This window comes from Chiroxiphia lanceolata, chromosome 1, assembly GCF_009829145.1.
Source record: "Chiroxiphia lanceolata isolate bChiLan1 chromosome 1, bChiLan1.pri, whole genome shotgun sequence".
Classification (NCBI taxonomy): Eukaryota; Metazoa; Chordata; class Aves; order Passeriformes; family Pipridae; genus Chiroxiphia; species Chiroxiphia lanceolata.
The window spans coordinates 133,711,458-133,725,545 of record NC_045637.1 but is presented as its reverse complement, the minus strand read 5'-3'; the positions used below and the strand labels follow the sequence as shown (position 1 = coordinate 133,725,545).

Sequence of the window (14,088 nt, the reverse complement as noted above, 5' to 3'; positions counted from 1 at the left end):
GCCAGACTTTTTATTGAGTTCAATAGCTGACAAAATCACCCCTACTGTGAAAATACTCAAACAGATGATCAAATCACAGCAGCTGAAGGAATTACTACATATCAGTTGAGCCAGACTACCTCTTTATGCCCATGCTCTCCACTTATTCCAGTGAATACTACCGTATTAGTTTAAATCTCTTCCACTGAGCTCTGCTCAATCCCCAGTCTGACTAAGTCTGACTGAATGTGCACGGTATTTGTGTCCTGCTTTAATCCTTCTTTACCCATCGTAAACATAAATTTTCTGGACACAGATTTCTTGGTAGATATTTCTTGGTATCATCCAGCACTGGAAGAGCTTGTAAAGCATCATTTTGCTTCTAGGCTAGTTGACATACAGAACGTGTTTTTGTTTCCCATCTTTTTCTTTGTTTTCCTTTTGAAAACAGGAACTTCATTATAATGTGAACAATAACCAGCAGACGCAGACAGAAATAAAAGTTAACATTTAGCCTAGGAGAAGTAATTTTTATATCTTTTTAGCTGTGCTCCCTTAAGAAGGGTAGAACTTCTTTTCTAGTGATACATTTATGATGTTATAATTAATCACAGAAAAAGAATTTGTACTGCATTATGACAGAGAGCAATAAGTAGGGGACATGAAGATGAATAGGCTACTTAAGTGAGTAAATGACTTCTGGTGCCAGCCTGGCAATGGTATAGAGGACTTTGTCTGTAGTGCTATCAGGCCTCTCAGACTTCTCAGTAGTTTATTCAGGGCTTTTGAGTGCATATGATATTACTGGCCATCATTGCTATGCTTGGCCACCAACCAGAAGACAAAAGAGAAAGTTATTTGAACAATGCAAGGTGCTGGTTTCACTGGGTAAGAAGAGTTTCACTGAAAGGATGAGTATGAGTTCTTCAGAAATGTTTGTGAGCTGTTATTAACTGACATAATCCTTCCAAAAGGTTTTGGTTTTGATCATTGAACAACAAATGGTCTAGTCTCAAAGTCTCTTCCCTTCACACTTTCCTCTTACTGACCTCAGAGCACTGACCCTGCTCTCTCTGCTCCTCTTCTCTTTCTTCTAGATTTCTTGTCCCTTAAACTTCTTTTAAAATATGCTTATTATGATCAGTGAGCTTTTCTCTGGTATCTTTGTCAGACGCTACCCCAGCCACATAAGGATTACTTTTTGTGAAGGTAGTGGCTAACTCAATGAAGTGGGAATGAGAGGTCTTACAGAACAAGTACAGATGTGGACTTCCAGGTTTCACAAGTAGTATTTCACAGGCAGGTGAATATGGACTGGAAGATATGCCAACAGCAGCCCCAAGAGACTTTATACGAACAAGAGAAAAATTTCTACCTTGTTTTATTGGGCCTTCTGTTCTCCATTCCCCCGTCCATTTTGTTATTTAGAAAAATCAAAATGCAAACAGGCAGAAGATTCAGGTGGACTGTATTAGATGCTAGAAATGGTACTGGAAACACGGGCATGTATTACAGTAAAGCTATTGTCATCTTGACCATTCTCATCTACACCCTGTTATTTCTGTGAGACGTTATTTAAATGTGTCATATACCTCAGAAAAATACTCTATTTTGCATTTTTTTAAAGAATGTCAAGAAACTGAATAAATATCTCCATGAAATTTGCTTAATAAGAATTTTCAGAAGCATTTGTCATATTTCTGCCTGCAAAGTCAACTGAAAGACTAATTTTAGCAATGTAAAAAGCTGCTTCTATTGTGACAAAAATTATGGCCTAAGGGACAGAGCCACCCCCTCTAGAAATTAATACTTACAAAACCACATTTCTGTCAACAATCTGATGGCAATGCCTTGGGAAGCTATTAATGGGAAAACAGAATTGTCAGAATAAAAAGTGTTCACCTTCTCTAAACCAAAGAGGCTTTATTTATTCTTCCAAGCAATAGGCACAATTGTCTCTCTGAAATCTCTGTCTCCTGTAGATAGTATGCTTGGTTTAGTACTAACTCATACTTCAACTTCTGTCTCATGTACTCAGTATTTTTTGTCATCGTGTAGACCTTATGCTCCAGAGAATAACAATTTTGTTAATCTATTTTTGCATTGCATCCACAATTGCAATTAAGAATTATGGGTGCAAAATACACAAAAAACTCCCATATCACAAAATTTATATGAGCTGAAAAACGAAACCTTGCATATCAATCCAAGAATTAATTAAGGTATTTGCAGTATAATCAAAGCATTATTGTTAATCCCATTTTGAGGAAACCAACACTTCAAATTTTCCAGTTATTATAGCTCCGTCCAAGTCATGATGCAATTGATACTAGTACAAACCAATTTGCTCGTGTCTACCCCTTTCTCCAGTGTTATGCTCACCCTTCTGTTAGTCCTCAAGAAGCAGGGGAGAGAGCTATGGTGAGCTGTTAGTGTCCCGAGTTCTTCACTGGAAGAAGTATGGTGCTGCTGAGGATTTCTTTCACCTCACTCTAGGATCAGTGTGGGGCTATTTTTATATGTTTCTTAGCACGTACCGCTCGTTACTCTTTCTTCATCAGTCCACAATTCCAATTTATATCTAAATATATATAGTATGTTTTAATTACTCATTGTAAATATTTGTTCCTTGCTCCCTTTGTTATCTCTAAAGCCAGTTTTATTGGCCTTCCAAAGGGCTTAATAACCAGTAACTGATCATTAGTGATTTGCTTATAGCCCAGGAGTGTCTGGTTTCATCCTATCTCCACACTTACAGAACCTCTTCTATAATGAGTTGCTTCAATAATCCTCTACACTAGTTTTATTCCACGTCATAGCTGCTCTACACAAAGTAGCTACTGCTCCTCTACTATCTATTATATACAGAAATCATAGAAGTGTTTTAACAATAGGTGTTACAATACACAAACCTACAAAGCTAAGCTAAAACTTAAACAAACTAGGTAACAGTCACCTGGCAGCTAAACAAGTTCTGTTACAGCTCACCTAGCTAAAAGAAAGGTTCAGGCAGTCCAAGATAATACAAGCATGTCCTAACTCCAAGGCTTTCCAGACATAATACAAAGTTTGTGGGCTCCTACTAGCAATGACAATGCCCTGCTTGTTAGACTGTACAGCTCTGCCCTGTGGAACCAAGCAAAGAAGTCTTGGGCATGGGTCTCATCAGCCTTATGAGGTGGAAACCCAAAATGAAGACTCCTGAAGGAGTTGGGTTCCTATGCTCTGGGTTAGTTTGTTTGTCTAAGAACTGACAGCTGTCATTTTTCAGTTATACAGCATATTGCAGTCAATCAAGCCACACTCAATGCAAATGAATCCTGTTATGTGGAAAGAAAATGTTAAAAACAACTTGCATAAAATTAGCTTCATTTTCATGCCTGAGTCCTACTGAGATCTGCAGCTTATCTCTTCTGAGGAGCCTGGTCTGACTGATGGTTAAAAAAAGTGAATACAGATGTCACGGAAATGAGGACACAGGGAGGATTTCTAACCACCTGCTTCATGGAACAGAATTCCTCCCAGGCTGGAACTTTGTGTCCTAGTTTGGCCTCAGGCTTGTTCAGTGCCTGTCCTGGGAGGGAGAAGATCAAGTTTGGAATGGGAAAGAGGGAACACTCTACTGTGGACCACAAAAAATTCTCTGTCAACACTGACTTTTCCTTGTCTCCTGTCCAAAAGTGTTGTTTGAATCAAACACGAAAGAAAGCAGACTTAAGTACACTGGTGGTGTTTCTTTAACTGCTTCCAAAAATTAATGCTCCTTCTCAGGGCTTGTGCTGTCTTATATGCAGCTTCCTTTTCAGAGGTCTGGGATAGAGCAGGGATAGACAAGACAGTGGCAATAGTGTTGCCTGGATAGACATTTGTTTATCCCGTAGTTGTCTGGAGGTGTACTGGGTGAGAGAGCAGACTCCAAACTTTCCTCATAGCAGTGAAAACTCTCCTCTTTGCTACAGAGCTGTGAGCTAAGAGCACCGTCAAGGAATCCTCAGGTGGATTTCTTTCCTCCAGATGAATATTTTGACCTTTTCTGCAGCGTGCAATGGTGCCTCACAATAAAACTCTGGTGTACTAAATGATGTGACCCATAAAGCATCTGCCAGAAGGGAAAGTAACTGTCCCATCTAAATGTTGCAGACACAGTAGAAACTCCTACTGGTTTATTATAGCCAGTTTATAGGATTTATTTCTGTTTGACACTAGGAATAATTCTCAAAACATCTCTAAGACAGAAGAAAATCATTAAATGTTAAATTTCTTCTACCATGATAGTTACTGTAATCTTCTCACATCAAGAAGAGAGATTGTATTTAATTTGTTTCTTAAATTCTAGCTCAAATCATCAGAACTGCATATACTCAATATATTTTTTGTACTAAATAGAAGAATATGCAGTTCCCATGTAGATTTTTATGTTTTGTTTATCATATAAAATGAGCTTTTAAAATAAGATCCAGGATTATAAAATTACCAGAGAAAAAGGAATTAAATTATTATGACGATACACACGCTTCTTTAAAAAAGTACGAAGGGCTTGGCTCTCCAATCCTTTACGTGCCATGTGGTCACTAACCTCCTTGTTACTGTTTTTGTCTTGTAGAATGTAATTTCTATCCTGTATTGACAAATCTGTGTTGTTCCAAATTAAATTTATAACAGCTTTTGAAATGTCTTATTTATTGTTACATTATAGTCCTATACGCAGGTGTACACTTAACTAATGCCCACTTATGTAATGTTGATATAGAACTCAATTATGTGCATTTGTTTCACAAATACCACTAGGAAATAATGTTGAAAGATCTTTTCCCTAAAGGATTTTTTTTCTGCCTATTTTAACAGTAATTGGGAAAAACAAAGGTGAAAAGTTAAATAACTTAAACAGAAATTATCTAGTTACGACAGCAAAAGTTCAGTAGGGAGGTGGTTGTTGGATGTGTGATCATCACAGAAAGTTGTTAACATTGATCATCACAAAAAATATTCATTTGAAATGTGCTCAGATGTAGGACACAGAAGAGACATGCCTTTTAAGTGACAGTGATTGAACTGAGGATGAAAAACCTCATCCTGTTATATAATATTAAACAAATTTTTGCAATGATCTGTTATAAACTGAGAAGTGTGTATCTGAATAATTGCAAATGGATGTACAAAAGGGTATGTTGGTCCTTTTATTATAACTATGTTGTCTGAAGCCTATTTTATGATATATATTTAGATATATATAGCTAATGATCACAGAATAAAAATCTTAATAATCTACCTAAAAGTCTTTCACACTGGTCATAAAAACACATTAGTTGGAGTGGAACTTTACATACAGATTATATTGCAAACTGGGAGAATGCATGTCAGATTGAGTGGGTCTCTCACTCTCCCCAGAATTAATGTTCTATTGTAAACAGGCAGAAGGCAAATATAGAAATATAGGTCAGCAGTGGAACTACAGATGTGTGAGATAGCAATGCCACTGAAGTAAAAACAATTCTTTCTTCAAAAAAACCACACTGTGAACATAAAGGCAAATATAAATACGAAGGAGGCAATGTGGACGGTCTGTGAAACTAGTATACGGTCCTGCAGGCTCACTGAAAAACATCTTGAGAGAGTTTGTATAAGTGTAAGTAACATGGTGGTAGATTTATAGTAGGAAAACCAAGAACTATCAGAAGTGATATTTTCTTTAAAGATAAAAATAATGCATCATATAGGAGAAGTTTCTTCACTTACAGAGGTTTTGTGCTGCTAATGTACAATTTCATGTTGTAGACAACTCTGCTATCAAACACTTCCTGGAAAACTCTTTGAAAGGAAGTCATCAATGATGGAACACTTAGCAAAACGGGATGAAGTACTTTGAAAATCATGTGAATAGACTAAAGAAATAGCTGAAAGAAAGTGATGTAGAACCCTGCTGTGGTCTAAGTAGGGTAGCACACTGTTGTAAGAGCTTGTTCTTTTCCTAGGAACCAAGGCAGACCACCTCCCCAGTGCTTTCAGGATGTGACAAATACTTGATCACAATTAAACCAAAGAGCTGAACTTAATATCAAAAATTATTTTTATAGTTACTTAGTGGCAAATGTTGATTATAGCCACCTTTTCTTTGCATCATCTACGCAATTAATTACAAAAAATTCTTAGTCACTGTTTTCTTGGTGTGATTTAGCAACATACTTTCCTTCTGGCCTTACATTACTCCAGGATCCTGATGGTTCTCATCAGCATAGCAGGGCAGAGGCACTTTCCTCTTAGAAAGGGGCCCTTTGAGAGTCCAGATGTGCAACCCAACACAATGTAAACCTCAGAATCAGGAAACACTCTAAATGAAAAAATCGTTTGCATTTTCCACATCAGATAGAAAGCAAAACCTTTTGGTTCCCCGTGTTTTAATTGCACCTGTTAGCTCTGATGACTCAGTGATAGTGTCACTAGTACTTAAAACTTTGGTATACGTTGATATAGTTAAAATTACATAAATCAGTAACCTGTCAGTCAAAATTGCTTCTCACCTTCACGTGTGCCTTGTAATACTCTAAAAATTACAGTTTAAAGATTGTCTTTGAATTTAATGACATGGATATGATATATTAACATTAATAATGCCCTAGATGAGTACTTATCTTTCAATTTTGGCCAAGGATGCAGATTTTCTAGAGGCTTCCATAAAAGTTCCCATTGACTTCAGCTGTGTAATTTGGAAACACTAATATATGTATCCACTCATCACACTGGTAGGATTTTTTTTCCCCTGTTCTCAATGTTTCCTGAATTTTTTTGTGTTCACAGGTGTAAGTAGGGCTACAAGATCTAGCTCTAGGTAATTGTATTATCCCAGCTTTAAACTGGCAGGTTAATATTAATCAGGAGTCAGTTTCACACCAACAGATAAAATCCTACAGGATTTTACTGGGACTCTGTTAGCAATTCAGAAAAGGATAAAAGATATATTCTTAAGTCATACAGCTGTATGAACAACTGAAATCGATTGGAGCTGTTGTTGAGCTCACTTGGATCCCTAGTCACACAGATATTTTTGGAAACGATTACACAGCTAAAGTAGAAAAGAAAGCATTAAGAAGGATTATGCTGATATTCTAGTTTCACTGTGAGGGATGAAACCACATCTCTTATCTACTCATGAGCAATAAAAACTGCTCTTTTAGGAAAAAAATGTGATCAATATAGAAAAGATTTTATTGTATGATGTGTTTAAGTGTAAACCAGAGATTTGGCATGAAAAGATTCAATAGAAAGCCTCATGAATAATTAATTAGAAAGAAAAGACTCATTATTTACTTTACGAGGTAGACCAATTGTTCACTCATTTTTAAACTGTAGATGATTTCCTATTTGTTTATGCTATTCCATTACCCCTCCTGGAACTCTTTGCTCAAAGGCTGCTGTTCATTCCCCTGTTTGTCCAGTCCCACAGCCTGCTGTACTTGATGCTGATATTGAGCCTTCTGTTTACTACTGACTTAGGTAGTGCTGCTTGTATCGATAATAAACAGGTTTGGCAGTGCTTTTGCAAGTAGTGCAAAAATTTGAGAATACGCCGTGTCGGAAGATAAAGCCCACATCAAATAACTTTTAAAGTCTCAGTAATCTATTTAAAATGCCACTCTGATGGTTTAAGAGACTCTTATTACCTACTGATTCATTGACTTAATATGAAAGATTTGATATCTGTTTATTGCACGGTTATAGCTGGATATTACTAGGGCTGTTGTTATTGATTATCAGTGGTGCTGTCACTAATTAAGGTTGTTTGTGGAGAACACCCAGCGGTTCCAAAGAGCACTTTATGGCCAGCGGGGCTGCCCAAGGAGCGAGGGCCAGGTGCATGGCCCTGCTGCGTGACAGGGCACAGGGGCACAGGGTGGTGGCTGGATGTGCACAGGGGCATGGCAGCACTGGAGCTGCTTTGAAGGCCTGGGCTGCTTTTGATTTCTCCTGAAGTCTGCACTCAGAGAGGCACGTCCACACCATCATCCTTTCTCCACGCAGGAGCACTGTGCAGGAGGGGCACGGCCTGGAGGATGAAGGTAGCCCTATGGAGCTATTACAACACCATATATAGCAATACATATAATGACTCTATAACCAGAGAAGGTCTCCTGCATGTCTGTGCCCCTCTGTGTGCTGTTGCAATCAGCAGTACTTTACCAAATCCTTCTGTAAACTTTTCAATCTCCATCTCCACCTGGCTTTGGATTTGTGTTTGCAATTCTCTATTTAAGGAAGCTGCTAAGTACCTTATTTTCTGATGTATGGGAAATCTGGCTATAATTTCTAGCCTAGACTGGCCAGAGTGGTTTCTAATATGTAACACTACCAATTGTTAAGATATAAAATAGCAATTCCTGTATGTTAGAAGCGTTTAAAGAGAAGAGAATAATAAAGGACGTGTATATCTGTTTTGTTTTGAAAAGAAAAATGTGGATACCTCTGCTGTGATTGATAGAAATGCATAATACATAAATATCTGTGGTTCCAAAAGCTGACAACCTTGCCTGGACTGATAAATGTTCAGTTTCTGTAGAGATAATATAATAACATATTAGAAACATCCTTTAAAAAAATAATGTCTGTCTCAATTTGAATGATCTGAAAGCCTTAAAGAGGAAACAAATTAGTACTGAAAACACTACAATGCTTATGTGTTAGACAGTTATAAATATTTTTTAAAGATCTCAACTAGTTTCTTGGCTGACAATTCAATTATTTAACCTTGTGCTGGAGAACATCATAACAAAATTTGTCTCTGTACTGACACTGTAGTAAATCTGAAATAAAAGATGGTTTTGGAATAAACAAAGAATCTACTTATTAATTTTATTTATGTGGTATCAAAGGAAAAAACAACCTACTCAATTCACCCACTTACGTGATATTTCTCGTTCAGTGGCCTAGCACACAAAAATAGAGGAATTTCATCCTTCCATGTTAAGAACTTCCTCTTTTTTGACTGCACAGTAGTTCTTTCATGAGGTTGTACTTGATAAATATAGTGAAATTAGCACTTAAAAAATCAGGAGCCCCAAGGAGGACCTGCATGAATCTGCTGAAGACAGAGAGGTTACTGTGGTACTGTGAGCTGATGCCTGCACAGCCCAGCCAGGAGCTGCATGGCCACAGCATTTTGGATGTGGTCAGTGCAATCTCAGTCTTGCCTGGGCTTCCCCCTGTAGACAAACACCCACACCTTCTCCATGGACAAGGCAGTGAACCACTAGCAAAGCATCCACTATTTATTATTTTCCTGCAGCAACCAGCTTAAAGAGAACTGGTCCTTATCACCATGTAGGATGGGATGCATCCTGGTGGTGAGGGCGCATTCCTACAATGTGTACCAAACCCCATAGATTTGGCAGAAGGTGACTGAATATCCTGATCAGATTTTCGGAATATCAGAATATCCTGATCAGATTTTTTTTACAGTTGACCCTGGGGGTGTGACTGCTACAGGAGCAGGTGTGGCCCAGCCTGGAGGACATGTTGGAACATGGACAGACTCAGGTTGGGGTACACAGGTGCATGCAAGACAGGTAGTACAGGTCTGATGGAATGCGGGAATTTTTCTGGCCACAGTTACTGGGTGTGCCCAGGGCACATGTATCAGAACTTGTGCTTCTGGAGCCTTGTACATCGTGAGACAGCTCTAAGACCCTTTACAGTAAAACCCTACTGCCTGTTCACTCTCCAGTAATTGCATATGAGCCAGAAACTGTGCTGATCATATATCCTGAAATACCTTCTCAGTGGCCGAGATACATTTTCTGTCAGTATAATATGTAGCCATCATTCTGGGACCTCCATTAATTTTCCTAGCAGGAAGTAGTGCACAATCCTTAGTGATGGCCATCCCTTGATCTGACTGTTGGTAGTCCACCTCTGTTCTCCAGGTACCTGTGGAAAAAACAAATTGACACATTCATTTTGAAATGCTTACCCTTTTGTGCTTTTCACTGTAAGGGTGGGAGGAACATCTGCACAGACCAGGGTGCAAAATGGTAACTGAAATATGCTAAATTCTTGAAAAAGTTTAAACCCTGGACTTAAACTCATAGATATGAATGACTTCCTCTTGTTCCTGCACTTCCATCTACATGGGGGCATAAAAAAGAGAAAAAAAGGTAAAAATCACTCTTGTATCGATGCAGGAGTTTTGAGGGAAAGGCCATAAACCCTTGTGGACAAAATGAAAACCTCAGATGTTTATGTACCCTTACTCAGACATATGCACAAAGACCAAAAGGGGAAGAAGTCACAACAGTATGGACCAGTGTGAAAGGGAAAGCCAGAAGAGAGCAGTTACTAGATGTGACTAGTAACTAGTAACTAGATGGTGACTGCAAGGAATAGAGGATAAATATGAAGCTCAGTGCCCTGTGTGTGCTGCTTATAGAAGAGCTTACTTTACAAGGGACAGCCTCTGCACTTCATAGGGGGACAGGTACGAGCATGTTTTCGAAGCAGAACAGGCAAAATGAAAGGATCTTTGGAAAAATCAGACAACTGTAGAGATAAGGCAGATGTTTCTGGAAAGTTCTGTCTTTTGGCATTGTATGCAAACACTCAGACCTCACATTTGACACATAGAACACAAAGCTGTTCTCTCTTTGTCTCAGTCATGGATCAGTGTTGCAGAGAATCATAGACCTGACACATTACAGGGGGAACAATTCATGAGTTTAGCTACTCCCAGCATGAACATTCTTGAGCACTTTTGTGCTAGTTTGTGTTCTCTGGTATTACTGTTTCACTCACATCGCTCTCCGCAAAGAGGTTTTGTTATTTTTATGGATATAAATCTTTTAGAAAGCATTGTGCTGGCAAAGATTAAAGGATTACAAAGTGGATGAAACAGAAGAAAGGAGCAAAAGGTGTATTTTGAGAGAGTTCAGTGCAAGATGTTTTCAGGGACTACTCTACTTGCACAGGTAATTTATATTTCTTGTATGCATAGCAACAGATAATACAGATAAGCTTAGAATAGTGCTCTCAATGAATAAAAGTTGGACTTAAACATTTTACCGTATCACTAGTAAGCAGAGAAGCCAAAGACTGTATTTATATTAATTCCATCCTGAGTACTGGTGAGAGACCTACTGGTGGTTAACTTTACACAGGCTATCAACTCTCCCTTTGCTGGAGGGTGTAGCTAGTGATAAAGGCTGAGGAGGAGGAGGGCAGTATGCAGAAGATCAGGACTGAGTCAAAAAAAATGCTCACATCTCAACAGAGGATGTTGATGGGCGTGTAGGTCTGAGTTCAGCACAGGTGAACTTTGTGAGCATGGTAATCTGATGTGAGGCGAGGGTGGATGAAGGTGGGCTGAACACCCCTTAATGCTGCCACTGTCCTGTCTGCAGTATGTGGGGTGCCACTGCTGCAGGGTAGACCTTCAGTGCAATCACTTTAGTAAAATTGTGTAGGTACTGTGGGCCTTGTTAATGACCTGTTTTTTTTCACTTTGTGAGAAATAGAAGAACTTGCCTTTAATCAGCTCTGTGCAACAGTGACCTCCTGTGCGGGGTGGTAAGTCAGGTCAGGACAAGCAGCAGGGAGTAGGGGTCACAAGCCTGGGAGTCTCTGGGCTTTTTTTCCATTGGATCTCTCTGTGATTATATCTTTCTTTGGGTGATGGCTAATGTGAATGACATGCACAAGGAGATGAATCACAAAGTATAAAAGATTCGCACATTAGCTGGAAAGGGAATTTAGTGGTGCTTGTGGAAACAGTCTGGGTTTTTCACTAGCCTCCTTGTATTGTGAATGCAAATTATTCTTTATAAATCCTTTCCTGCACCACATAAGGGCTAGGGTAATTGTTTTTTTCTTCGACTGATTGCTCATCATTATAGCAAAAAAGTGCAGGATTGCTTAGAAGGAAATCCAGTTCCACTAATTCTTTCCCTGATTGTATTAATATGTTCTTTATTTAGGCTTTTTTCAGAAATTCAGTTTTATTGTTTCAAATATTACTACACCTTCTCACCATTCCTGTTTTATGACATTATCTTTGTTTTGATGGTGGTTGTCATTATGTATCAATTCAAAGAGATCCTCAAGGAACATCATGCTCTGGTTGTTTTTGCTGATCACAGTGGGCATCTGCTTTTCTGTTTTCTGTTAAGGTGCCATTTCTTTCAGTCACAAGGGTATATTTTGCTGGTGTAGATAATGAGTGCAAGATTAACTCACAAGGCAGACACTTGCTGAGAAGCTTAGCATTAACTCATGGAATAGGAAACCGAACACTATAACTGCCTATCCTGTAAAAGATGAAATTAAATGAACTTCCATGGTTATGGAAACAAAAGGACCATGAATTTTCTCGAGAAGTGTGCATTCACATTGTAATAAATTTCTCATTTATCTAATAAATATATCATATTTCATTATGCATATGAATAATCTCTTTCATTTATATGTATATAAAAATATACCAAAACCTTCTCAAATTTTACTGACAATTTTGAGGTCTCAGGACTTGTGACTTCTCAGCGTTGCTCAAAAAAAGTGGCTGATTTTCAGGAAACAAGACAAGCTGAGCAACCTTGTACCAAATTTTTGGAAAATTTCACCTCTCTATTGGGAGCCAATAGCTCTATATTGGGAGCCAAGCTTCTAATAATCTTGAAATAAAATTGATAATCTTGAAGTAAATTAATCGTTCTAAAAAAAAATAGGGAGAGGTTAAAGCCTGGACTTCTCTTTTTAAAGCAGATAGCCTCAATCTACAATATTTACAGCAAACTTCCAGAGTTTTTAGAAACATTTATGAATAAGACCAGAATATTAATTATATGACTAGAGATAAAATTGTTATTGCTATTATTGCTCCAAAGCACCTGGTTTCACGGTCCTAAGAAACTTGAAGTTTCAGAGATTGGAAAAAAGGCAGATCTGTTATGGCATCGGATCTGGAGCTGTTTTTATTTGAGTCTTTCATCTTATTCTTTCTCTTTAGAGAAAAAAAAAATCAGCAAAGAGGAAATTTTAAATTATCCTCACTAGCCAAAATTAACTGGATGCTGTATCTCAAAGAGGTTGAGCCACAGATGGAGCTACTTCACATAGTAGCTTCAACGGTTCAATTTTCTGCTGCCACAGCTTGTTGGTCGTGATGTGTACCATGGCATGGGCAGAGAGCCTCTTTGATACGGCCCGTGGTGGCTTTGCAATCACCCTGGTTCCCAGCATAGGAGACATGAGCGCTCAGTGTTCCAAGAACTCTGAATGCAGCACAAAGCACAGTGGAAATGATTGTTCTTGTTTAGAGATATGACTGGAAATGGTGTAACTCCTGCTTCCAGAGCAGCTTATGAATTCTACATTGGAGGAATTGCTGGATAACATAGACAGATGGTATTGGGAGCTTGGTGAAAACATCCAATGTAACACTGTCTAAGTGAATGCAGATGTGGCTAACATGATATTTTTCTGAGTTTTGGTTGGTTCTTCCAATCTCATCGCTTTGTAAGTGTCAGCTGAAGTCATGCTGACCTGCTTTCTTGGGGCTTAAATGCTTATATAAGACAGATACCAAGCCTGTAGGATAATTACAATACTAATTACTACTTTTTGACATATATTTCTAGTGATTAGGGTTGTTTCCAGAATGCCTTTGATGCTATTTTGCAAGGGCACTGAGCTAAGACCTTATTTTCTGTATTATTTTTCAATGCTGACGTTTGCTTGTTCTGTACTTTTAGATATAGGAATATAACAGTAGATAGTAAAGCAAATTCAGCCATAGGTTTTATATGTAACAGAAAGCATAAAGTAAACCAAGCAATAGATTTTTGCTAGAGGGAAAAGATATTTCTGTTTTTCTCAGTAGTTTTACTATGCAATACCCTTATTTAATTTACTCTTCTTGTATCCTTAAAAACAGGACAAGAATCACCTTAGGTAAAAGAAGTTGAGAATTGTAACTAAACATAATCACGTATCTCTTGCTAGTTTCCAACAGCAACCTCCTGTCAGTAGTCCTGCTTCTTCTTTATTTTTGCTCTCCTTATTAAGGAGAGAGTTTGCACAGATGTATGAAACACATACATCTCCCGTGCTTCAGAGGCAGAAATCATGAGA

At 38.2% G+C, this 14,088-nt stretch overlaps 1 protein-coding gene across 3 annotated transcripts in view; it reads right to left on the bottom strand.

Moving 5' to 3' along the window:
* The window catches only part of STEAP4 (STEAP4 metalloreductase), a 62,896-nt gene that overhangs the window by 28,460 nt on the left and 20,348 nt on the right, over positions 1–14,088 (bottom strand). Inside the window, exon 1 of one of the 3 annotated variants that reach the window (XM_032708808.1) lies at positions 9,743–9,879. The exons of 1 other annotated variant lie outside the window; for it this stretch is intronic. In XM_032708808.1, the coding sequence (XP_032564699.1) occupies positions 9,743–9,853 (111 nt within the window). In that variant the 5' untranslated portion in view covers positions 9,854–9,879. Of the gene's footprint in view, positions 1–2,361; positions 2,385–9,742; positions 9,880–14,088 lie in introns of those variants that run through there. One more of the 3 variants, XM_032708833.1, reaches the window with a different exon arrangement.